Raw genomic sequence first — 27,950 nt, forward strand, 5'->3', positions numbered from 1 at the left:
AGTAAGAGCCCACAAAAAAGTCTGTTCTACTTTTACCACATCCCCACAGACTACATTTTAATTACTTTTACACCTAATGCATGAAAGAGATCTGACTCCACTAGATAAAACCTAGACTTCTATTTCAGTTAGTTTATGTGTTGAATCAAATTACCAATCCCTTTTGAAATAGGTTAGCTGTGAGATAAAAAACCCAACACTGAAAGATACAGGACAACTGCGTAATCTGTGCCTTTGGGGGAGGTACTGTAGTTACACTTTTGATTCAGCTGCACAACAGCATCTTCCTATTGAGAAACAGACCGGGTTGCATATGTATTCAGAGTCACGGTACATTGCTTTAAGTTTTTCCTATTTTTCATGCTGCTGGTGCTGCAGTGACAAACTGACAAAAGCACACTGGTTTCCTTTAAAATTGCTAATAAAACCCATTGCCTTTTTTTTTTTTTGGTCATTCTCAAAGATGTCTTTGACTTACCTGGGTTTTGTTAAGGCCTATGTCTAAGCCTTGTACAAATTTTTTCAAAAATGCTCGCACTGCATCCCAGGGATAAATGCTGTTTGACTCATCACAAACCACCACAACATCTATGACAGAGGAACACTCTAAAATAAAAATAAAAATAAGAAGTGGAAATTAAATGCGCTTTCAGTCTCAATATACTTACAGCTCTTTGGTTAAATCCAGAGGTGCATATTTAGGTCTCACACAGGCAACACTTCAGATCAGGAAGGTTCTGCCACAGTGAGGACTCAATAGAAGCATATGCAGATGGTGCAATGCCTCTGGATTCAGAGGAGTGAGTCCATATTCATATCAGCATTGGATCACGATTTGTCAGTCCTTAGGCGTGAATCATAGGACTTTGCTTTTTGTACATACATTTTTTAAAAAATCCCAAATTAAGTCTCCCCGACACAATGTATCTTGATTTTGTTTGATATGTTTTTTTTAATTGAATCTGTTTTGCACATGTTGCCTTACTTTGAACAGCAGGAGAAAAGCTTCTTAGGATCTGGAAACTTGGACCGATTTCAGAACAGACTCCTGTTGCATAGTATTGGCTTCCACACTGCTGTGCCCACAAGGGACCACAAGTCTTTAAAAATAACAACAAAAAGAAACTATAAAAATAACAAATACTTGTCTCACCGTATCCATATACAAAAGCACAATAAGCAGGACTACAGGCATATAGGATCAGAGAAACCCTCTTGGCTTATCAGGCCAAATCCCTTGCAATCACGGTGTCGGTGTAACCCCTTTCACAGACTTTCTCATTAAAAAGATTTTCTATTCATTATCATCCTAGTGCCTCCTTCTGCAAGCTGGCCCCTCCAGACTATGTGCAGCTATAAGATCTAGGGAGAGTGACTTGATCTGCAAGGAATCTGTCCTGCTTTAAACCACCTGCTCTTCAAACTATGGGTTTAAAACTAGGGTTGGTGTTTGCACATGGCTTATAAGCGTGCAGAGAAGTACTTCCACTAACCAGGAGGTGGCATCAGAGCCATGAGCATGCACATCGCTGCAAACACGCAGAGTTTTTCTTGCACTAGGTCCGATTACCACCAACAGCGTGACCAGAGTGAAGAGTTTTGTGATCAGTGTGCGCGCGCACACACACACACATTTATTAATTTGAGAAGGCTTGTTCTCAAGGGAAATTCACTTTGCCAGAATATTTACAAGTTAAACTTCATCACCATCTCCAGTGACGTCCTATTTAGCTGCAGCTAAAAGAAGTTTGGCCCTGGCCTTGCATACCCCTCGGCTACGTGTTTCATTGCCTTCCGGAGAAGGTAGTCGTGCTTCTTTGCTGAAAATGATCTGTGTAAAAAGAAACGTTTTCAGCTGGATCAATCAGCTGGTTGCATGACAGTCACACCTCTGATATTAGAAGGATTTTTACAAAAGTACCTAGATAAAAAAGACAGACACTGAGACAGTATTTTGTCATGAAGATATTTGCGGGGGAGGGATTTTCTTTTAAAAGAAAATAATGTTAGGAACTCAAGGAAAAAACAAAACCTCTACATAACCTCTGCCCAACAGTTCTAAAATAAATGTTAGCTTCATTACATATCACTTTCTGATTGCCCCATCCAGTCGGGAGAGCCTGGAAAACAGAAAATGCACCAACTCTATTTAGAAAGAGAAGAGGGAGTGAATAGCACTATTAACCTTTTCTCAAGAATACTGGGAAAAAAGGTAATTAAAGGCAGAAGTAAATGGAAAATGAGCTAAATCACATGCTACCAGTGATAGACCACATCAAACTATCCTAACATATTTGACAAGATGGCAGATTTTCTAGAGAAGAGAAAGGAGGTATATCTACGTTATCTGATCTTGATATAAGTGGTCTTTTTAGCTGCTACATGGGGCATGCTTAGTTTTGCTGGAAAAGATGGATATTTACAGAGGTGAGATGTATAAAATAAATCATCTATGTCAATAACTATGAAGCTGGAGGAGAGTTACCAGTCTTTAATTTAAAGTTATTTTTAATTTAAGTTCTTTTTAGATCAATCTTATTTGCCCATTTTATAGTTTTCTTCTGTATTAGTGGTAACTCAAAATTGTGATGTTAATCTTGCAGCAAAAAATAAAAATGTTCTAATAAACTTTAGTGATCTTCACTTTAAAAAAAAAAGGGAAAAGCTCTAATGTTCTTGCATTGTTATAGTCAGAAATTTAAGATGCATCATTAAGGCAGGGGAAAACTGGGAGATCACATATCAAGAACTGAAGAACTTGAAAAGTGGAGTATTAGAAAGGGGCATAGACTTGCCCTTAAGGACTAATGCTAAGAACTGTGGACATAAACTGGGAGCTCACTGCACGGAAGAGAGGAGCAGACGGATCGGGCACTGGCTGATTGCAGTGTGACCATAAGCCTGCAGTCAGCATGCAAAGTAAATATGGCCTAAAGATATGTGACAAGAAGCACTTGGAGTTGAGACAGGGAAATACCAAATACCCTGGAAAGACGCATGTGGAATACAGCATAGATCTGGTCATTCATGTTTGAGAGAGGTGTATTTTAAAAAGAGCATTTCAGCCAGAAAACTCTGTGTTTGTTTAGCAAAGTGAAGGACAAAGGAGAACGATTGTGGGGTGTTAAACACAGAAGGGAGATTTTACATGTAGGGAGATGGGAGCTGTTCCTTTCAGCTAAAGCGGCACTGCCCCAAGAACAAACTGATAGAAACTTAGATCAGAAATCTGGAAAAAAGTTGTTAACCGTCAGTGAAATTCTTAAGTACCTTTCCAACAGGACTAAGCATGCCTCAGAAAAATGTAATGAGTGTGTGGAAATGACTGCCCTGTACTTAGGATACCTGTGGGAAGCAATCACATGGCATCAAACAGCTGAACCAGCAGGACTCACGAGCTATGGCACAGACACGCCAGGCTGGGTCAAGCTCCAGCCAAGCAGCCCAGGGATGGAGCACAGACTGGTGCAAGCAGATGGGAGGCTGAGAGAGAAGCAGCAGCAGGAGGAAGGAGCACAGTGAGCTGGGAGGAGGAAGCCCTGAGCATAACCCAAACAGCCCATCACGCAGGCCAGCTGCCAGAGACAGCGTCTCGGCGCAAAGTCCTGGCTGGCAACAGCTTGCAATTAGCTGCAGACAGTCTTCGCTTGTTGTCCCATTCTTGCAACAACTAAGTCATGGGGCTTTTGATATTTGTTGAGGATGAGTCACAGATAAGCACCTGTCTCCAGTACCCTGTTCTCCTTAAGTCAAAAAGAACTCCTGTCACCAAAGACGTGGCTGACTGTTCATGTCTTAACATTCAACTTTTTTTTCTGTTACTTTATGCAATTTAAGGAGAGTCAATCAATGGATCACAAAATTCTTTTTAACTGAAAGAAGTTCAGGTATTATTAGAAAATACAAATTTTTCTGCATGAGATGTTTTAAATCACTGCAATTACTGATACTGATTAAAAGTGGGTATGCATGGGACAGTATTAACAGTAATTAAAGGTATCATCCAAGAGACAGAATAAGATTTTTTTAATCAATATCTTCTCAAACCAACAATCAAGAAGAGCACTGTTGCTGTATTTTGAAGTTATGATTAACTTCACTAATTCCAAGAGAGCTGCTGGAAAGGTTGGAATTAGACCTACTTTTAAGTACTTCAGTGAACTGGGCTATGTGGTAATGAAGATAATAAACACTTGAATACTTTTGCAATTGCTAGGAAGATGTAACAGAAAAATACTAAGTTTAAAGTGAGCCTCACCGCTCTTTTGTCTGCAGTTTATTGTTTCACTTAATTACTACACCTGCCTACCATGTATGCATCAAACTGGAATACACCTACACTGCAACAGTTTTCATGCTTACAGTTAAGGTTGTAAAAAGCATATTAAACAGGTGCTAACTTCCTTTCAATTATGAAATCTGTTTTACAGGCTCCAAGGAGAGTGGTTTGCAGAATATACACACAGAAAATGCATCCTCTTCCAGCCCACTAACAAAATAAAACATATCACAGATCCACGGGACTAGAAATCCTGAGATCTCAAGAGAACAGTCACTGTGCAAGTGCCTATGGTGGAGGAGAGATTGCATACTGTCTTTGGAAAGCATAATCAGAACTATACAAGACTGCCTTAAAAGATGTCCATGGTGGAAATATTCTTGCCTATGTCGTCTGACTTAAATTACAGAATCTTTAATTATGTGCTCTTCCACAGGATTTTTAGGTAAATGACGAAGAACAGAATTCATAATTTTCCTGGTTTTGGACTCTAGGTAATCATGGAATGGGATGGAATATTTTAAAATATGCAAAATACTTATTAATCTATGCTGCATAATAAAATACATTCAGCTTGGACTTATCAAAAAATGTGGAGAATTCTAGTTTCTTTGTTCTCCTCAAGAATTTCTGTGTGTACTAAATACGTCCTTGATACGTACCAAAAATCCTCCTGTTTTTGAGTTCTGTATCAGAGTCAAGCCAAGGTTCATGTCTTCCTTTATCTCAGTCACATTTGGAATATTTATTAAAGCTGAAATAAAAAGAGATTAAGTAATGACAGAATAGTAAATAAGAAAGCTTGATTTCTCAGAATCTAAGACGCCTTTTCCAAATGGCTGCATACAATTCTGACACAAAAGAAATGAAAGCTAACCTTTGTCAAAAATTTGCTAACCATTAACTATAGACATGAATTGAGTATGGCCATTTAGAGTACCTGCCCTCACCAGAGCTGAAGGCAAAGGAGAGGAAGAAATGGTCTACCTATTGAGTATTTTTGGCTGGCTATTGAGTATTTTTAGCCGAGCAGCTACTGTTACATTCCTCAGGACACCAGACTCCTCTGATCCAGTATCAGGCTTGAGACAAAAACCTGGAAGGAGCACTGGAGGACAGAAATGCTCTGCACCGCAAGTGAACATAAAGTAGGCATCTCAGCACACTCTGCTGCCCCATATTTTCACTGTACCCAAAAGTGAATCCCATTTTATACTTAGTTTGCAAACACACAGAGGCAGAAAAGGCTTCATATCCACTCACACACTCGTCCCTCATGCACTCCACGTTCACAGTTGCCCCTGAGCGTACCAGCACGGACCCCCCCACGCGCCTGACAGCCGGACCTGAGGGCCCCCAAAGCTGGCTGGTCCAGCCGAAAGTTTGCTAGTGAACACCGGCACAGGCACACCTGCTTTGGGGGAGGTACAGACACTCGCCCCCCCGCAGCCCGCACCAGGCCCCCGGGGTGTGACCCGCGGTCCCTCTCCAGCGCCAGCGCGGAGCCCCGCACTGAGGCGGAGCCCTGGTCCCCCCCAACAGCTGGTTTTGGGACACACACTGTTCCCGCCCCACGGCTGGAGGTTAAAGACCCCGCTGCTCCCGCAGCTGAGGCCGAGACCCCAGTGGCTCCAGCAGCTGGCACGGCAGCCCCGGCCCGACGCCGGTGGCGGCACCAGCTCCCACTCCGGTGGCCGGCACCGGGTCCTCGCAGCACACTCACACACACAAACACACAGACGGCAGAGACTGACATGCTGCAGGCAGACAGCGAAGAAAAGATTTAAGAAGATAGACTGGCCTGGTACAAAAATGAGGAAAAACTGAACAGCTGTAGTGAGACATTATTCTTTACAACTTACCTTGTAAATTCAATTTTTTACATGTGGTTTTGGATGTACCAACAGGACATGCATAGATATCTCCAGTTCTGTTAGCTGGATAGCCACTCCAGGGTGAACCAACCAACAACCTGAAGTAACAGGAACTTCATTAGGTCTGAAATGATTCTGGAAAAGTCCAGCATTATTGCATAGCACACTGTAGGTAACAGGTAAAGAGGCTTTTACCAGATATAACACCTGAGGCACTCGGGAGTCTTCTCCAGAGCTGTTCAGCAGCTTTACTTGCATGTTAATACACTGGATTCACCAGAGGCAACTTTGGTGGAGAAGCCTCTGGGGATTAGGCTGCCCCAGATACGTATACTATTGTTTCTGTGACATTATGTCATAGTGTCAGAAGAAATACAGCAAAGATATTAATATACACAGATGCACACAAATTTAGAAGTATATGCATTGGGGATTGAGAGACAAAAAATTTATTGTCCTGTCAGTGAACAGTTAACTGATTCCTTTTAAGTTATTCTTTTCGCTGATAAGAAGCATTTCCTACAGGATCTGCTCAGCAACATCAAATGCTTATGTCTGAGCTTGAACACTACCACACCTTGACAACACTGAGTCAGAAAGAAAATACTGCAGGTGATAACAGTCTGCTGCATGAAGTATTTAATCTTGAAAAAGAAAGTTAGGATTTATGATAATTTGTGCCTACAGTATGAAGTGATTCACTTTCCCTGACTCATTCCTTTCTCTGCCACAAGGTTCCCCCTCCAATATCTGCTTCTCAAGATCCCTACCTGAAAGTCTGCACAAAAACGAGTAATTCACCCCTTGGGAATACTGCTTAAGAGCACCTATTTTTCAGCACAACTCTCAGAGAGAGCGAAACCACCAGACAATATAGGGCGGTGTAAGGCTGGAAGAGAAGGACAATTCTTTGTACAGTTTAACGTGCAGTGAAATAAGGGTAAGGCAAAACATGACCATAGGAAGATGACTTCAAGGGATATGAAAAAATGAAACAGATGATTAGAAAGCAGGGACTGTGGGTATTTGCTCCAGCAGCAATATCACTTTCCTTTCATACAGAACAGTCTATGGTAGTAATTAATCCATTTACGGGACAGTAAAAGGACAAGCAATGGGACCCCAGTACAGAATACGGAGTTTCATAAGAAACCATCTTTTTTAGTTGGTCAATAGGTTGCTAAAAGCAAAATTGTCGTCCTCTAAAATTTTATAAGTAGCTAATGCAAATACCTTGCACTATAAAAAGAACACATTTTATGAAATTATTATGTTTCGAAGCAATTGCTATATATTAACTTTCCAGGGACCATCTGATTTTACTGCTGCAATTTTATAACTAGTTTGAATAAAATGGCTTTGGTAAAAATACATAGTTTTAGATGCATAGGCAAGAGTTTGAGTCCTTTATAGCCTTCTCAAAGAAAATACTGCTAACTACAATATTTAGTTTATCTCATCTCAATTAAACAAAAACTTAATAGCACAAATAATGTTACTCTGTTTTACCAGTTCGGTTGGGGGTAACTGCAGATTCTATTTTCTGTGTGTAGCAGCGTTTTAAAAATACCTACCTCCTTCTCAATTACCTTGCTGAAAAACAGTGATTACACAGGCAGCAGGAACAGGATTTTGTGCCCTTTTAGCATCTCTAAACCTGCAATTCAGGTATATATAAATACCTCTCTCTATAAAAACAGTGTATGTGACGCTACCTGTGAGGAGGCCTCTGATCTTGTTGTTTTCTCAGCCTTTTCTGCATAGCTCAGTACCAAATAACCAGAGCTCATGAGAAACTACTCGATTGGCCATGTGCCGATAGATGATACAGCCTGCAAACACCTGCAGTGACACAGAGGCCTGGAGCCTGTCAATAGCGATTGACAAAAGAAAGACATGGTGTTACAGTCTCCCCCCTTGTTAGGTAGTACAGAGTTACTTAGTTATAAAATGCTAACTGGGCTGATGGGAGAGAGGAAGGGCTAACAGTTTTCATGGAAACAGAAAACAGTTTTCAAAAGGATGGCAGAACTGCATGGGTAATATCTGAAACTGGAACAGCTTTTCAGCATCAACTGTCAAGCTGAACATTGCACTGTGTACATTTATAAATATTCATACGTTTTTTCTAAGTTTCCCAGAAGGCAAAATATTTCAGAGTCCCTGCATGAGGACTTTCAAAGAATGGCCTTAACAGATCTTGGAAATACCCCCGGCACCACTCCAACTGGTCACGAAACTCACTGTAAATCTCTGCACTAGCATCGCTCTGCAGCCATGGGTTATCCTGAAGCCCAAAGCACACAGTTTCACTCAGAAACAGAGTAAGAACGAGAGGAGGAGAAGAGGAAGAGAAGCGTGCTTGAGCACTAGCTGTCCCCAAATCCAAGCCTAACTCCAAGCCTAACTCCAAGGCTAACTAACTCCAAGGCTCACCCTTGCTATTGGCATAAACTAGACAAACACCACCCACAGAGTTTAGAAAAAGCAGTTCTCTCCCTCTCAGCATGCATATTTGTCCTCGTTCCATGGGCTTTATGCTGCTCAGCAGTAATGGGGGCTCTAAAACTCTTGTTTTCCCCAACCTCAACATTAATTCCAACGCAGACATCTATTCATACCAAGGAACCATCGCTCTTTATACCCAATCCACTTCTAGAACTTAATATTCACAGCTGTATTTTACTTTCACTAGCTCTAAAATGAACCTTGTAGCTGTTGCATGGTACAAACAGAAAAATATAAGCCAAAACAAGACAAACTCTTACAATTTTAATCCCAAATCTAAATCTATGCCAACTGTGCCCAAAGCAAACTTAATTTTGTCTTTCAGTTAGCTTGCACTCCTCATACTTTACTGGAAGTTATTACACTACCTTCCCCTTTGCTGTAATAGCCTTCCTTGTAGATTTGTAGGGTCCATGAATCTCAATTCCATAACTATGCTGTAGGCCAAAAAATGGCACTCCATACACAGAATTTAACACTTAGAACTGACTACTGCTGACACTGTGACTTTCAGAAATTAACAGAGCTGTTAACCCCCTTCCCTTATTTGACTTAACTAGTCTAACCTGCCATCAATATGCTCCTGAAAAAAAGTTATTAACCAACTTCTGTCAGGCTTAGCCCTCTACTTTTAATAGCCAATCTTAAAGGTCCTAAGAAATAACTTAATTATTATTTCTCTCGTATCCTGAGCCTTACTTAAGCTTAATACTAGGCTTAATCTATATTAGAAATCAGCAAGTCCTACTAGCCTTGGAAAATTAACATAAACCATTACAGTGCAGAGTTACACAATACTGCTCTGGGAAAATGCGTGTGTATCTTTCTGAAACATCAAAAGTGAAGAAAGCAAGAGAGTATCTGGCTAGCATCCTGCTAACTACAAAAATATTTTTTTACTGTGATTAAACAGGATGCACATGAAGCAAAGTGAAACAGAATGTATCAGGAAAGAATGCAAGAAATGAGTACTAAAATACTTGAAAATGCTTGTTTCCAAATAAACTGTATCATGTATAGTATATTAATTAAGGGACTTTTTCAGCCGTGAGTTAAATATTTATTTTTACAAAACTTCTTTATGTGTCTTGTAGACTGCCTTTACACAATACTATAGTAATTAGCATGTAATATTGCCACTGATTTTATTATTCAGTTCCTTGATCAGTCTCCGACACTGTGTACAAGGCAATGGAACTACATGAAGTCAAATAAAGTTCAGCAGCAATGCCATACCACACAGGAGTGGCAGATCAAAGTGCAACAGGAATTATTTCTGGGAAATTACACCATGACAAAGCTGGTAACTGGCAAAGTGTGATGTAGCAGAAAACAAAATCAGAATTCATGGCGAAGGGCTGAATTCCCAGCTGTTGTCAGCGCACGTTTTATATTTTCTGGTTTCTTTTTTTTTTTTCTTTTCATGCATTTGCTCTTTAGTGTGTTTTTTTAAACACAAAGATGGCTAATAGGAAATAGGAAAATAAAAGTAGAAAGGACCTCTTAAATCATCTGGCCCTTTTCCCTACAATTACAGGAAGCGATGAATAGATATGAAGACCAGAAAACTCTTCACTCTCATAGATACTTCTCTGCACACCCTAAAACACTTATCACCATCTAAAACTTTCAATCCTTTGAACAAAAGGCTTGAGACTTCAAAAACTACAGCGAGCTATGGCAAGAGAGTTTGACTGACAAACTTGAAAGGCCTAGAAGACAGAAGCCAGAGCTGCTTCTCCAAGCAGGAAAAAGGCAAACTGTAGGGTATGCAGTCGGGGGAAGCAAAAGCTGGGCAAAGAATTCAACATTAGCAGTGGTGCTGGCACTGAAACGACGGAGCTGTAACAATGGCAGCATTTTGTTCAAAAAAAAAAAAAAAGTTGGCAGAAATTATCCTCCTCATTAAAATCAGAAGGCTTTGAAAATGTATTGATTTCAACAAAAGTTCCTACAGAAATGTGTCTTTGGCAAAACAACTCACTGGTATGAAGAGGCAACACACCACCTCAGGAGAAAGGCTGCTGGGCTTCGATGACTAGTCAGCAGTATGCAATGATTTTTAAAACTATTTAGTAGTGCAATGATTATGTGATACATCAGTAAGGGCAGTGCATATTAAGGTGTCATTACTGACATGATGTGGAATGAAACAAAATATTTTAAAAAAGAAAAATCACATAACATAAATTCTAAAACAAAATTCAAAAATCCCAAATCCTAAGCACACAGACACAACTGAGCAGGGTGGCTGCAACTTGATACCAAACAGTATCTCAACAGCAGACTGAGATTTTAGTTCTGTTGTTGGATGTATCCACAGACTGAAGACATGTGGGTAGGAAAAAGCATTTTAACAGCCATATACAGCTATTCAATCTTCCTCACTTGAGATAGATACAAAACCAAATCTCAGCATGGAGTAAGTACTGTTATCTTTGCAGAATGTACTATCAGCTGCTGTTCAGGGCATGCACATTCAAGACAAACTTGACAGGGTACAATCCACCTTTCTAAAATACTGTGTTTATAAAATAACAGAGAATTTGGTCTCAATTTAAGGTTCAAATACAGATGATCTCATGACAGGGAGAACCAGAGCGTAAACTGAATGATGTTTCTGTTGTGGCTAATTACTTGTGTGGTGGACTGCCTAAACTTTTCTAATTGATGAGGTTCTTTGGTGTTCACAATTTTCCTTGAGTTCATTAAAGAGGTCCTGCTTTGAAATTCCCACCAGACACTGTCAAAAGCTTGAGCTGTGCTTGACTTGCAAGTTTGTCCTTATTTATGAGCATCACAGGCCATCAATGCACAGCAGACCAGTGTCCAATTATCGTGGATCATCTGACTCTACACAAAAAGGGCTCCCTTGCTGATTTGTGTCACAGCTTCCCAACACGTACCAGCCCCCTCTATAGCCCTGCGCTCCTGGTTGGACCGTCTTCCCTCTTCTCTCTGAACTCATCTCCAAGGAAAAGTGATAACATACTGCTGCACGCAGTCCCAACTCTGCAAAAATTCTCCTCTCTCTATCATTTTCTATAGCCCTTATTGCCTCAGGATATGTACCTCCCAGAAATAGAGCTGAGTAATATAATTAGCATCTGCTGTTTTTTCTGTATCTCTCCTTTCTGCTCTTTGAGAGAGTACAGGAGGATTTTTAAAGCTGTATTTAATATAGCACCATGTGATTTTATTCACAGAAGCAAGGTCTAGGAAGTGATGAAATTTCTGGTGGATCTCAGATTCTGGATAACCTCTGCCTTGGAGAGAGGTGCCACCCCAGCAGTGTTTGATGTGGTGAGCAGCCCCACTGTGCCTGAACAGTGTTTTCAGAGTTTTCAAGTACATCACATTCTTGCTGCACAATGATGGTCTCTTCATAAAAGGATATGGTGATAAATGCTCCCCTCTGACAGAAAGCAGCGTCCTGATCTTATGCAAAGCTCAGACTGTTTATCTCCCTCCTACTTCAGCCATGTCAACAAGCGCTCTGCACATGGACTGCAGCCTCTGCGTTGCTTATAGGAGAAACAAACTCTACTGAACAGCTTCAGTGGTGGTTTTTTTTTAAAATAATGACACAAGAAAAAGAAAATAGCCTAGAAATGAAGAGAAAGGAGAGTAAACCATGACTGACCTTTTTCGTTAGATTGTCTAATGATTTCTTGAAAGGGACACTGAAAAGAGCTTTTCTTCACTGAAGAGTCTCTAACGAGTCATGGTTACTTGAACAAGAGCTGATAAAATTCCCCTGACTTTTGGAGCTATGGTGAGACACATGAATAAATGATGAAGTGCCTATCTACAGAAAAGTTTCCCAGAGTCATAATATTCATATACTTGGGAGAAGATAGGAAAAGTTAATCCAAAGTTACTTTCTTTCCTGAACTTTCTTTCCACCACACATTATCCAAGAAAGTGATAGTGGAGGAGCCTTTTGTATCAGAAGTAAAAATAAAACAGGGCAATAGAAAACATAAATAGCTTAGGTGAGTCTGGAACCTAGTGCTTATGTTGCAAGTTTATAGAAAAATGTCCAAGAAGGATAAAACACAAGACATAATTTCTCCATGTATGAGCCAAAGCATTCAATTCACTTCAGGCAGACATTCCTGTTTCTCCTTCAATGACTTCACACAGAAGTTTTAAAAAAAGAGAGCTCTGATCTATGGGTGACTAAACACATAATTAAAGCAGGCAGAAACGCAGTGAGAAGCCACCACAACATCAGGCGAGGGGTGGGGGTAGGTTGGGAGCCTACCCAACGGAGAGAGAGGAAACACCGAGCTCTTCGTTCGGAGGATAAAGCTCTGCTTGCCTTTTACTTTGTCTCCTGGTCACTGGTGGTAAACACAGTAACGCCGCAGACGCAGTGAGATCTAGTTTTACATCTTTGCATATGCAACCGATTGCAACTGCATATTGTCTCTGTGCAGGGCTGTGCATAAATCTCTCAGCTAGCTCAATATTTTTGTATGGGCTTTTCCAAACTTTAACTGTAAAATACATTTTCATATGCATTTCCATGGATTTCAGATTTTGACATCTTACTTTGTTTATACTGAAAAAGTCCAGTTACTTACTATCCATCCATCATCACTCAAGCAAACATGCCAGTTTGTGGCTATTTTGGTTCTGACACTGTTTAAATCTATGGAGAATGACACATCTAAAATGTTGTCCGGCTTATGATAAAATATGTAACTTGTGTGACTTTCCGCTATAGACTTAAAACCATGTATACACAAATAACCATTTAAAGTACTTGAGTTACACTGAACTATTTATAGACGTATAGTCCTTGCCAGGGAAGACACCTTAAGCTTTGTGGTTGCTGAGGCTGCAGAAGAAGAAACAATGTATTTTCCACTAAATGGGCTTACTCTGGGTTAATATTTTAAAGTTCTTTTTGAAACCAAATTACTAGAAAAACTGTTTTACTAATTACTCATCAAGCCCAATGTTGTGGCAACAGTGGATTTCACAACAAATTTTATGGCTGAAGAGATGCAGCCGACACAAGGCCTTTGCTAGGATTGTGTTATATACATCCAAATATGCCGTCCTTTGAGAAGCGAACACTTAATACTGTATCAGACACAAAATGCTATAAATTTAAGTTCACTTAATTTTAATATTAATAATTAGAACTTCCCAGACCTAATCATTTGTTTTAACCTCAACAATGGAAAAATATCCCACATATATGGAACGTGTAACAATGATGCTATTGGTACAGGAAGGACTGAAATGAGAATTAAAATTCTACAGAAACTGTGAGTCTGAGGAAAGTGGTATGTTGGAGATGAAAGTAAAAGATTAACAGAAAGAAAGACCTCAGATCGTATTGTGTAAAGGAAAAAAGCCTGAACCTTCACATGCATATGTCTTTAGAATATTTAAACTTTTGTTTTAATAATGTAAGTATTTATTCATAAAAACATAACTCTAATACAAAAAGGAATTAAGCAGAATGCATTTAAATGAAATGCGGAATTATAAAAGAAAAACAAGCTGCAACATTTTTTCCTTAACCTTTTAATGGACATATAACAAGCTGTTCAAACTGCTTACCATTTGCCTTGTTCATTTATAAACTGCTGAACTGCATATCCAAACTGCTCTCTTGATGGACCAGAAAATATTTTTGCTTCTAGGAGCCCAACATTGTAGGCTTCACAGCAGTTTTGAAGAATGCCTGTTAACAGAAAGATTATGATTATCACAGAAGCAATTAAAGAAGAATTTTGATCCCAGTGAAAAAGGCTCTTCATCTGTGCCAGCTCCCCCGATAAAAGAAAATAAAATGTAGCCTTTGACACGTGCAAAAAACCCCCAGCCTTTTCCTTACAGTACCCATCTGCCCATGCGTAATGCCTGTCTAGCACTCTTTACAGGTGTTATAACAGTGTGGGCAAAGATCAATGACTCATTCACTGTTTGCCTTAACAAAAGTTGCGGCACTACTAATAGGAATGTTTTAGCTGAAGGAAGGCAAGAAATATGATTCAGAAGTCTGTTATCCTCCTTTACCTTAAGGCATAAGTTAAGCTTATGGCACAGCAAACACATCCAACGGCCTGCTGAGGTACATTAAAATGAAAATGCACCGACTGTAACTGCTAATACTGCTTGTATTTTAGTGTCTATCTGCAACTTAATGTCTAAAGCACTGGAACAAAAATCAGATTATCTACTGCATCAGAAAACCTACATTTTTGAGCCATTTCATTATCACATCAGAAGCCTTTGTTTTCAATCCAAACAGTCTGCACAGTTGTCCAAACAGGAAAACTTAGAAATACAAACATGCAAGACAGAACTGCATTAATAAATCATGACACTTAACACTGAAAATCCACTTTGCTGTGGTCATGGTATTAATTGCTTTTCCTTGAGCACTTGCGTGCCTAGGAATAAGGGTATGTCACTCCATGCCATTTTGGGGGGAACCAGCAGTGTGGGCTGGGGACAAGGTCTTACGTATCATGAGTTTGCAGGGCATGGGGGCCCACTTCTCACTCATAAAGGACCTGATTTTTTTCTGATCAAGAGCTGTAGGTGGACATCTAGGAGAATGTCCACTACAGAAGCTGCAGGAAAAAGGCCAGAGTCCCCTAATAGCCAGGAGTAGATAACTCCTCCCCCAACTTGGAGGTGGAAGGACTGAGATGACAGTGGGATCTCAGGAACAAGCTACAGCCCAGCTGTCCTGACAACCCTCCAAAAATGGCAGCTATGGAAGAAATCGTGACCTGTGGTTGCACTGTGCAGTTACTGCCCGAGGTTCCCAGCTGAGGCAGGTTCACGAAGTTGCTCACGGATTAAACAACATCCCTCATGTTTCCCACCCCTTCCTGACAGAATGAGTTTTATCGGCTGTACACACAAAATATGCCTCACCATAGTTACTTAATATGAGTCATTATGTAGTAAAGTGGCAGCATTTGTGATAATCCCTTATAACAAGGATCCTTTAAGGAGAGATGTGCCAATCTTTGGCACCTTAAAAATATAAGCTTAAATTCTAAGTGTTTCTCTAGTTTTGATAGACAGAGAGCTCATTGTTGGTATCACTCTCTTCCAGGTGATGTTATTACAGCCAAATAGTAATAACAATAACAACATCATAGTGAGAACATTAAAATCACAACCGCAGGTTTGCAGGCAAAGTTCACAACATGTAAAAAATTTCAATGAATTTTGTACCTTTGCCCATAGAATAGAAAACACAAATGTTACTAGCAGAAGACTAAATATAACGCACATGGTTACTACTTTTTTACCACAAACTCAAAACAGGAAATCATATATTAGTTATTTCAAACAACCACTATCTACAGCTGGCCTCTGGAAAGCAAGCAATCACCCTTTGCTAAAAGTATAGTTCCTTGAGAAACATCCTTAAAGATAAATACATTTCCTGAGTCATGTTATTTAAGACTGGAGAAGAGAATGTGTACAGACATATCACTCAGTGTTTTGCAATACTTTTGACACGAAACACAACCACATATATTCATAGTTCAAGTCGGGGTTTTGGGGAGAGGGAAAAGAGGAGTTGGGATATATATTGATTATTGCCAGTAATTCTTTTGTGATCTAATATACTTGCATTTTATCAAAATATTTTGCTCATGACACATCGTACGTTTATTTTTGGGTCTGTTGTTTTCAAATTATATTATCTTCAGTCAGAAATCAAGCACAATTTAGCAGTGCCCCGTTCTCAGAGGCCGCAGGAGACTATACCGCAATGGCATGTAAATACGGAGGAAGAATAACTCTCCAAGTTATATGGTGCACAGGGAAATAAACCCTGGCTTTCGAATGAAGAGCCAAAAGTATCCTAGAATGATAAACATTTCCAGTCTGACCCCAAATCCAATGACATCTAGCGAAAAATTCTCAACTGCCTGGACTCTGTTACACAGTTATTAGCAAATCACACTACTAGCCAAACTGTAACTTTGCTGAATGTTTTCTAAGTGCATTGGCATTGGCCAACTTCAGTGCAAATGCATGGAAGATCTTTCGAATCGTGTCCAAGGCGAGGGTTTTTTTAAATGCTAGAGCCAGGGCAAACATTTCCAGAACTGGATGGAACTACAGACACCACAGGTCACAACCAACAGCCTGAAGTGAAGTCCCCATGCTGGTTCAAATTCCCCTAGGGCGCTGTGACAAGTCAGACGGGGTCAACACAACCCATGCTCGGTTACGCGTTGCCTGTCCCCTCTCCCCTGGCGCTCCCGCAGGTGCTGCAGCATCCCTCTCTGGGGCCTTCCGGGGCCACTCTTGTGCTCCCGTTTTTTCCAAGATGGGGGCTGATTCCAAGGAGCCAAGACACAGCCTGGCCCAGCCCAGGGATGCTTCCGCTCCTTGCGGTTTCTCTGGGCCTCATCACAGCTTAGGGAAGCAATGCTCTTTTTTTCTCCCCAGCCTCCCATCCCATCTCCTCACTGAACTGTTTCACTCGTCCTTCCCATTTACCATTGGGGCTTGATTTTCTTCTTTTTAATCATTTGCACTACTGGGGCATCAGAGCACTGCTCTTTGCGGGCAAGAATTTCTACCTGGAATAATGGGAAAACTGTCTGCCTGACCACAGGTCTCTTCTCAAAACTGCCTCCATCATCGTCACTTTCTGGCCAGGCAGCCAGACAAGGACAGCAAAAAGAAAAGAGCAAAAAAGCAACCAGAAAACTCTGCCTCTAAAGACACGCTTTCATCTGTAATATTCTTGTGGATCAGCTTTGCCTCTCACTCACGACCGCTTTGCAAAATCAAAGAAGAAAAGCTGGCAAATGTACTCTGACTCACCACAAACACTATCAAGTGAACCATAGTTTCAACATATTTCAATCAGTGTCATTTTAAATTCCACATTTTTATAATCATTAGCAGGTTTTTGATTTTTAGATCTATTCCACACAACTCCTACTTGGTTTGGCCCTAGCAAGTATATATTTGCAATAATGTACTCGGCATTTTCCTGCCATTTTCCTCCATCTTATATAGTGGTTACACTATAAGGACATCTTTTATCCATTTGGTATATCTATCTAAATACAGTATTCAGAACAAGAAATTCAAGCATTTGTAGCCAAAAAAAGAGAAAATACTAAGCTTGCTTCAAACCTATTTTAAGCCTGTGCCAGAATAAGAGGGTCTCTTATGCATTAAAATGGTGCCAATCATTGAAGCATCTAGGTTCAAAGTACTGTATATTCTAGGCTGGAAAGATTCAGTATCTGTTGCTGCCTTCAGGCAATGAACTTTGATAATTTAAGAATCTTGAAATAAAGAAAACTAATTCATTATCTGGATTTTAATAGCTTTTGGTGAAAGACTTCTACTTTGTGACCTAACGATCATGATGAGAGATTAGTCGGGCAAGTAAAAATCCACTTCCTAACTTCTGTCTGTAAATGACACTTTATTTACAGTCAAATAAACAGACTGTGTGGAACAAAGGAAGTCAGATACAAGCCTAAAGCTTCTGAAGGCCCCTCTGAAGACTTCAAAAGCAGCAGTTCCTCTCCACCAGCTGGGTAGGGGGCATGGGCACTTTGGTTTAAAGAGGACAGCTCCCAACATAAAGCTTCAGACACGAAAAGTTAGAAAAGTCGTCCTTAATAGGATAAAAGGAACTGTAAGCTTTCCAATAAACTCCAGTATCTCTTTGCATGGTATTTTTTTCCTGGAAATTCCCATATTTCAGCAACTGCATTATTGCAGTGTATACCACAGGAGCTGCAGTGTAGGAGTACAGCTGCTTTCATACTTCTGCACCACCATTTTCTTGCTCCTAGTAGGACGAAAAATAATACATGTTCTGACTGTGCACGTTTAAGCCTGATCGTGTGGGAATTCTTCTGTAACTATAAATGACATGTCTAATGATGGCTATAATGCCTTCTGTTTGCTGCCGTTGAAGTACAAGCTGAAGCAAGTTTATTGAAGTAACAGCTCATATTAGGTACACCCAGTTCATAATTGTTTTGATTTTGCAAGCAAAGCTCACAGCTTAAAGAGAGCATGCAGAAAATGTCTGTTGGGTAATCAGTCATTTAATGTCATGACTATAATAGTTGTCCAATTGTAACCCCTTATTCAGATTAATCAGTATAACAAAAAAAATGCTTTAATTGGATGAGAAAAAATGAAATCAGATTTTGTGTGTTTGATTACTCCGTTTGTGAAATAAGTTTATACAAGTTTAATAAAATATACTAAAAATATTATTAGTATGCATTTTGTGTCAGAAGTGTCATAATAAATGTGTCATTTTGTTTTCAGTCTACATAGTAAAATTGAATTTTCAATCACTTCATACTACATTGCAAAGGTGATGCTCCAATTTAAGACGGCAATATATGACAGAATCCTGTAATCATGCAGACTCAGCTATGCCAAGTCTCATCTCTCATTAAAACATCCAGTCAAACAGAGGCATTCACTGCTGCTGTTATTTATAGCTTGCATCACAGAATAAAGCCATCACAGAATAAAGAAAAAAGACACGGTGGAATTTGACCACTGAGTCTATAAGGATCCACCTCACGCTAAGCATTAGTTTTAAATTTATCTAGTGTTAACCTTGCCAGTAAGAAACTTTACAATGAAGGAAACTTCATCACCTTTTTTCCTTAACCGTATGTTGTTCTCTTCTTCGACCAACTATAAGCTATAAAACAGAAAAAGTTTGTTATTTAATTCAGCTAAGCTACCATTTGTCTTTGTGAGTGAGCATTCATGCCAGTAACGATGCCAGGAGAGGGCACAGAAAAAGCCCCTGTGGGCAGCTCCCCTCCGCTCGGCAGCACGGCCATAGCTGTCACGGCTGCCCCTTGTGCCACCCCCAGCAGGGCAGCGGACCCGGACGCTGGGGGATTTGGGGGTGGAAGGGGTAAGCATGTAGTCACTGAAGAAAAGCAAGGCCATGACCCGGCATTATGGTAAAACCAAGATACAACACACGCATTCTTGCATGCCTTTTTTAGTCCATGAATTGTTTTGGAAAAAAAAAATCAAGAAAATTCTACCAGATTATTGTCTGCTTCCTGAAGCAGTTTCATAGATTGGCTGCCAGTGAGATGTGTACAGCCTACATTGGCTTAATTGCTCAGGCTAGCATTTTTTCAAGGATCTATTCTTTCCAGAAGAGGGCTTTACTTTGCCCTTTATGTTAATCTGCTCCAAGAGAGCCACCAAAAATTCCACAAAGAAAACTTTCCCCTTGGACTCAAAGACTTCTTCCTCCAAAGAGCACACATCGGCAGGGCCCTGAAGCCTGTCAGACCCCGCTGGGGGCAAACAAAAAGGAAGGTGTGGGAGGGATGAGAGAACTCATAACTCTTGGTTTCTGCTGGCTTCCTCTCACAGCAGATTGAGCGCTCTGGTTCAAGCTTTCTCCATGACTGAAGCATTTCTAAAGGCTCTCTTCAGGGTGGATTTTCTGGTCTTTTGCATTGTGCAAGCTCACACTGGATCTCCGTAGTTGTCAGGGAACTTGTAAAGATGCTTTTGTCTCACTCCAATACCCAACTGGTTATTTTTTTCATTCCTCTGCAAAAATTTGCTGAAATTGGCTCACAGATTCCAAAGTTAGTAAGGGAGTACAGGCACCTACAGATACTGTTCACACTGTAGTCACCTACTGTCCTTGAAATATTAGGTAGAAGGTGGAATGAAGGCAGGAAGGGAAAGTAATAAAGTTATGAAAGAGGGCAGTCAAGTAGTATTTGTTTCATATTCAATATATTTAGTGTTACTTTACTGCTTTTTATTAAAAGGCAACAACATTTTGGTGTAAGAGTAAAGTTGCTCCCTTATTATTCAGAATCTATGTTATCAGAGCAATAATCCAACTGGAATTAGTCAACTAGTCCTACAGAATGGACAACCCATAATTTGAACAGCTTTCATAATACACTGTTTTGAAGGTTTTATTGACAAGACTGTGAATACATAAAGAACAAAACAAGCAGCATGCAGTTACTTTATTCTATTAAATTGCAGCACAAATATTCTTCAATGTGGCTTTCAGAAGCCACTGAGCAATTCTCACTGCAATGAGCTTGTTCAGGGAACAAATCTGCCCCAAAATGAACCACTTTTTTTTTTTGCTACTGTATTAGTCTTCAGCCTGATCCGCTTTACTGTATTGGTACGTGCATTGTGTGCATGCACAGGTAATGACATCAAATCAAGTTCTTTCCATGTAAAACAAGTAATTCTGTATTAGTTGCACTGTTTGCGGCTTTTCTGTAAATGTGCATAAATATAAAACAGCTTTTTAATATAACTCTAGTATACTCGGTCAGGACTATGTAGAATCCAACCCACTCAATGCAGGGAAAATAGAGGACTAATAATTCAATCTGGAAAGGTATGTTAACCTATACCAAATATGGTCAATAGAAGTGAAAAATATTTTCTCGTTAGTTTTCTCCTGTATATTTACTTGTCTATTTTTTCTAATTCTTTCTTCAATATGCACAACGTCATCAATATATACTCACAATGGCAAGCAGATATCTTCAGCTCATGTACTGAAACAGCAGTTTAATAATCACAGTTAATCTGTTTTTATTTTAAAATCGAACAGATTTCTTATTGAGAACAACCTTCTAAATAAAGACAACGTGAACCTCTGACAGGAATCAAAAGGAGCAAAGAATGCAATTGGCAAGACATTGGATTTTTTGTACTACAAGTCAGAGTATCTTATAATCCTCACTTCAGTTACTTTGTTGATATTTCATTATGTTTACAGAAGCCTTAAAAGGCAAGTCTTTGTTTTACTGCTTCATTTATTTGTCTTACTTTCTTTTATCTTGAGACCGACGTTTTCTTCACATCAGCTACAATATCTCAAACTATTTAATAATTAACAGAAATTATAATGTCTAATGTAGAAATAAACTATAGGCCACAACCCCCCCCCCCCCCAAACCCAAAACCCACCCAGAAGAAAGGAAAAACAATGCTTCATTTAGTAACAAATCCTCCCTCCCTCCCACCCCTCTTCCTCCCCTCCTCTCCCTCCCTCCAACGAGTTTTCTTGGCTTAGTTGGCCGACTGCTTCTTCCTGGAAGTAGGTCAGCTTCCAGCCTGAAAGCCACCGAGTGTGTGAAAGCCTGAGTCACTGCTTTCAATTACAACTGTTGATGACCCAAGAAGCTGCACCAAAGAGTTACCAATAACCTGCTGTAAAAGCAACCCAAACATGGTATGACACACAAATTATGAATGAAAAGTTGGAGACACTGGGATAACACGCCCAGGTGCTGTCTATTTTACTGTTCTGGCACTGCTGCAGAGTAAGAGATCTAATTAAATATACCCACAACAGCATTAGTTACTCCGAAAGACTTGTCTTTCTCTTGATAACTCCCTATTTGTGGTCCATACATTGCACTCCTTGGCTCCCAGAGCAGACAAATAAGCTGCTCTTCATGTGGAGTTAAAAAATCTCAGCAACCTACTGTACACACAAGGACTGATTCCAAACTAATGCTTAAGAGCAGTTCCCACAGGACTGACAACTTCCTATGCATTTTTAAAAAAGACAGAAAGAATTCAAGCCTACTCATATTTATTATCCTGGCATATTTCCATGATTAAGTTAAGTGGGGAAAACTTTATTTTACAGAAAACTCACATAAATTGCATCTTTTTAAACTGACCTGCAGTTTTCTTTTATCTTGGTACAACAAACAGGATTGTTTCAACCTTGTCCTTAGACTACCACAATTTGTTCTCAATGATACCACAAAGAGATTAAAAAGTACATGAGGCTAACAAGCTGTACACAGTTACATGTTTTATAGGCAGTCAGGACGCTGGCTTCACAAGTAATAAAAAAACCTTCATGTGCTTCCTTGTGATAAAACTGACTTTTCATGCAGCATTTCGGTCCAGCAAATTCTCTTCCCTTGTGTCCACATTATCAGTTGTTGACCCCTTTTTTAAACCAGCAATATTTCCAAATATAGTCAGAGAAACACAAGCCACGTTACGACTGTAAGGGAGGAAATGCATGCCATCACACAGAAACCGATGCGACTGCTATCTCTATACCCTATTTGCTGCATTTGCTCATCTCAGCTGCTATGAAAGCATGTTTGTACACAGATGAAAATGCATGTTTGCACACAGGTATCAAGAAGATGGGAAAGCAACTAAAGGCGTCTGTATCTCCCTATCCATATCACACTCTAGGCTAGATGAAAATTTCAGTGTATTATAACGTATTAGTGTATTATATCATACTACATCACTGTTAAATGTGACGCGAAAAGGCTAGATTAGAAAAAGGCTGAGGGACTCGCCTTCACCACCGACCCCTCTGCCGCTCCAGTGTCGCAGCCTGCAGCGTGAGGACTGCACTGGCTCGAGAGCGACGCTGCCATCACGCCATTTAGGACACTGTCTGTAGGACCCTCTTCCTCCTTCACAGCTTCTCAAGAGCTAGCTGGGAGCCCAGCTTTCTGCGCTGTACACAGACAGCCCCAGAAACAAGAACAGCTTCAGCTGTAGAAAGTTTGCTACATCAGCTTCCTGCAACAAGAAAACCCCAAAAGCACCACAGGATATATAATACAATAGTTGGAAGAGCTATAATTATCAGAACTTTTGTTTTCCTATAGCAGACTTAACGACTATTTCTCTCCCCTGATTGTAATGGGAGCTCATGGCCTGGCAGCTTGAATGGTAGGTAGGTGGTCCCAATCACCGGAAATTCCTCCTTAATGCACATTGAAATGATCAATTCTGGCACCAGGTAGGGCCTAGGCAGAATTTGGGGTCATTAAAATCAAGAAAACAGTCCAGGAAGCCCAAACTTCAGTAGGTGCCTAACCCAGAATGAACTTAAAATTATCTGTCACCTAGGTTTCATAGCACAAAGTCGCATAAAAATTTAGGATATGATACAGGTGTAGAAGCACCCCTGTCTAAAAGCAAGGTATTCTACCCTACTGTAAACCCCCTCTGATATCATGGCCAGAGGCAATGAATGCTTTCTGATTAAATAACTTCTGCTCTAAATAATTAAATGAATTAACCAAATAGCTTTTTTTTATGCACTGCCTATTTACCAAATGTGAATTGCATGAGCAGTCCAAAAGGGCCAACTCAGAACTCCTCTCCTCCCACCTAAGCGCCCCAGACGTTAGGCCACAGGCAAGATATGTCTTTGCTTGTCTGCCTGGAAACACGAATACGCACCCTGGGATGAGCTGAGACCTGGTTTAAATAGCAGAGGTAGAGAGCACTTCTCTTTGCTTTGTTGCCTGGTAGCAAAGACACTTCTGGAAAAGTTTGAGAGGCGAGTCTACATCGCCATGAGCCTCAAGGGAGACCTAAGCCCATGTTTCTCAGGTGAATATTACCATCACTTCTTAGGCAGCTACGTCTTGAAAAAAAGCTGAACTAGACACCTACTGCTCAAAACTTTTCCCCACCCCTGACCTCAAGGGAAGGAGGCACCTAATGCAGGTGCCTGAGAAGGATGGAGTTCAAACACTCCCCTTGACCCTCCCAAGCCTTCCTGCTTTGCAAGCAAGTATTTTTCGTGCACTTTAAACGTGCCTAAATGTCTCTGCTGAGTAGCCACATAACTCTGGGGCAGGAGGACCAGGTTTCAGGGGAAGTGGGCTGCACTGTGCACTCTCCCAGCCCTCAGCCCCCGAACTCTGGCGAATCCAGATGCCTGTGGTCGGGTGGGTGACAGGCTATCTCTCGTCAGAGTTTGGAAAGAAGTTATCTTTTTTGTAAAATGCAGCCATTGTACATTTTGGGGTCAGACAGAAGGGCCCATGTACATTTAAGAAGAGTTTTCTGGAGATAATACTTGCTTCCACAAAAGCAGAACAGTTGCTTTTTGTCTTCAGAGAAATGAAGTCTGCTGTAGCTGTAAACTTCTCAGAAAGACAACAGAGACTCTTAAAGTATTTTTTTACCGTTCAATATGATGAACTGGCTTTGGGCAGTTTGGAAAAGAAAACAAAAACAGAGAGAGTAGAGACAGTGAAATGAAAGGATATTTGGCCAGAGTCAAACTGATAACTATTATTAGCAGAGCTACTAATGGACTACTATCCAAGTGGTACTGCTGGATTTTTTTCTCTGTTTATATTTTTGCCCATCTTAATAAGAAAGTCATTTAATTTTCAGTCATTTATGCTATTCTAAATTTGACCTATATGTATTTCAGGCATAATTAAATGGGAACTCTATTTGGTGGGCACAGTTAGACGAAGTGTCAGGCTACTTACATTTTTTTCCACTTAGGAAAGGTTAGCTAAATTCTCATTTGAGAAATTTCAGCTAAATCTGAGTTTAATATCTATAAATTCAATCACTTCTATATGCATCTGAAGTACTGCACATAAATGTAACTGAATTTTATGCCACACAGTAGGAATACTGGATTAAATTTAAACTGCTCTCATGATCATTATTAGAGCACTACTCTTACTGTCTTAATGAAATTTACAGTTAAGAAACTAGAACCAGTGAAAAACTATTTAATAAAATGTTGTGCCTTTTTGAGCAATTACCATTCTCCTCAAACAGAAAATGTGAGCAAGGATACAGTCAGAGAAACATTTGAGTCACACTCAAGCGAGTGTGAGAGTGCACTCTCCACTGCAATGGTATTTGGTAACCGTCTAGGACTCACTAGTTGCCCTGGGACAAGATACCCCAGGTGTCTATCATGAGGATTATTCTATGTTTTACTTTCCTTACTGTAGCATGTTGCTATTAAGAAAGCAGGCCACTAACTCTTGACACAGGTTGCCCTGATTTGGACACCTACGTAGATATTTAGCTCACTAAGAGAACAGGACCAGCCAAGAGTAAATTTAGGCTTAATGTCCAGTAATTTACTGATTTGTTGTTTTAGCGGATTATGCAATTAAATAGAATTTCTTACCCAGTGTGCTTTCACAGTTGAAGGGAGACAGGAACACAACAGTCACAAGAACTGAGAAGCTATGAGAAGCGACTGCTGTGTATGTGGAAAAGGCAGACACCCTGGTAGCTAATCCAGCTGGTTTACCTGTGGGCAGCTGCCTTACTCCAGGCAGCACAGAGCATGGGACAAGCACACCCCAAAGACGTGCTGGCTTCACAACTTCTTGTATCGGCACCCACCACTGCACTAAGCTCATGTGAGCTGAGCCCCAGTCGACTATTCCTCAGCCAAATAAGAAGTCTGATCTTGCAGTTGGTTGAGGTAGTTCTTTGCTGGGTAATCCAGTGGGTCAGGAAGCTTTGGCATCTGCAGTCTTATCGCTACATACTGCTTTGTGTCACAGCCTTAACACAGCATCAACTGCTCCCAGCTTTCTTTCCCCACCACCACCCCCATCTTCAAACTCCATTAATTCCTTAGGTATTGCCACTGTGCGATACGCTCCCTTCCAGAAGTGTGTTGTTAACAGTAATTTTCCTCAAGATTTCTTTATTGTCTGCTCTTTAAAAATCAGCAATCATATTAGCCAAGGAGATTTGTATAATTAAAAAATAATATCTTTTATGAAACAAAAGAAGAGTGATGAATTTAGAAGCAGGATTAAAAGGGCAAAATAAATCAGGAATAAGGCAAGACAGTTCCACCAGGGCTGTGCATAATGTCCAAGCCCTTCACCCTGTCTACCAGTAATTTGAAAGGGACAAAAGAATCCGTGACATTCATCATGTGTGACACTCAACAATGCAGATGCCATTCGGTTATACACAAAATGTCTTTGCTCGTATGGCATTCAAAGAGTCTGTGTTTATCTTACTTCTTTGCCTGCATAGTTCCTCTTTTAAGTCCTGAAAAACATGCAAGCCTTACTAGATTTTTGAAGAATATGCACCTCCAGGAGCAAATAAAACTAACGTAGTCCTCTGAAGATCCTGAAATGCTATTCAGGGACCAATTCAAAGCAAAAATTACTAGCACTCAGAATATTGAGTTTATTTGGTAAACTCCCATCCTGATTTGGAAGTGATGGAAATGCTCACACAGCTTATGTTGACTCCACTAGATGCCTTTAGTATTCTCCACCTCCAGAAAATGAGTGCAGCATGAGCAGGAAGAACGTTATCGCATAGTGCTTTACAGGGATACACACTCACACTCAGCTAATATAGACAGAAGGTATCATTTATCCCATGTAATTCACATTCATTTATTTTTATTATCCTTTTATCAGTGCCTTGAAAAAGGGGTATGTTCATACAACTGTTTAGCACAGATATGTGTCAGTCTTTCACCTAAAGGTTTATAAATAAAAATCCTTCTCCGTTATCTTTTTTAACAGAAATGAAAACCAAGGCTGAGACAGTTCTCTGATGTCCTTGACTAATTTGAATGGGAACAGTCAGCCAATAAATAAGCTTATCGACTTGCTTTCTCTCGCTGTACAGGGTCTGAAATCCTAAGACAGCGCAGTATCACAGGGCCAGAGATCACTCTGTGAAAAAGAAGTCCTAAACATTAAAATTGCTAATGGAAATGTCCTAAGCCAAGCAGATAGCATGTGTTGGTATGCAAGTGCATGGCTATGCCGATGAGAATCCAGCCTGTGTCCCGTCTGCATTTCGGCATGGTCACCATGGAAATGGGAACCGGCCTGCACAGAGCCTAACAAAGGAAACCTTTAAATGAAAATAACAACACTGGGTAGAGACTGCCCAAGATTTCTGCTGGGCAAATGACTTGCTTTACTCGTCTGAAGATGTATAAACTCCCTTTTACCTGTATTAACCCTGAAGGAAAGTATTTAATCCATATTTAGCTATTTGGACATTAAGCCATTACATTGGCAGTTCTTGTTATTAGCCCTCATGAAAATACATTACATGAAGTACATGAAAAACTCCACTTTCATTCATTCAAAATTAACAATAGTGAAGAAAGACCACAATGAATAACATTTATATAGTGGCTAAGAAACACAATAAAACCAGTCCTTTTACTTTTTGACTTCTTAAATGAAAATTCTGTGTCACTGAACCAAAAAAGCAAAGAACAATTTCAAAATTGTTCCAGAGCCAGACAGCGTATAGTTAAAACTTCTTGGTAAGGTCTCATGTTTACTTTGCCCAAATTATGCACAAATAAATATTAACTGTTAATGTGTTTAGGAGCGTGATGGTAATACCCTGTATGCTTTCTAAAATAAACATCATTTGTACAAAATACAAGTCCTGTAATACAGTATGAATGAAGCCTTACGTCAATGAGCAATGCTGTGAAAGGCAAAACTCCAAAAATA

General features: G+C 40.1%; 1 protein-coding gene across 2 annotated transcripts in view; it reads right to left on the reverse strand.

Moving 5' to 3' along the window:
• ITGA2 (integrin subunit alpha 2) overlaps nt 1–27,950 on the reverse strand; it is a 71,765-nt gene that overhangs the window by 39,220 nt on the left and 4,595 nt on the right. Inside the window, exons 2-6 of one of the 2 annotated variants that reach the window (XM_075136603.1) lie at nt 14,242–14,365; nt 6,142–6,251; nt 4,942–5,033; nt 986–1,100; nt 479–606 (exon numbers count right to left, since the gene is read on the reverse strand). In XM_075136603.1, coding sequence (XP_074992704.1) covers nt 479–606; nt 986–1,100; nt 4,942–5,033; nt 6,142–6,251; nt 14,242–14,365 — 569 coding nt within the window. Of the gene's footprint in view, nt 1–478; nt 607–985; nt 1,101–4,941; nt 5,034–6,141; nt 6,252–14,241; nt 14,457–27,950 lie in introns of those variants that run through there. The other variant, XM_075136602.1, reaches the window with a different exon arrangement.

Source organism: Calonectris borealis, chromosome Z (genome assembly GCF_964195595.1).
Source record: "Calonectris borealis chromosome Z, bCalBor7.hap1.2, whole genome shotgun sequence".
NCBI lineage: Eukaryota > Metazoa > Chordata > Aves > Procellariiformes > Procellariidae > Calonectris > Calonectris borealis.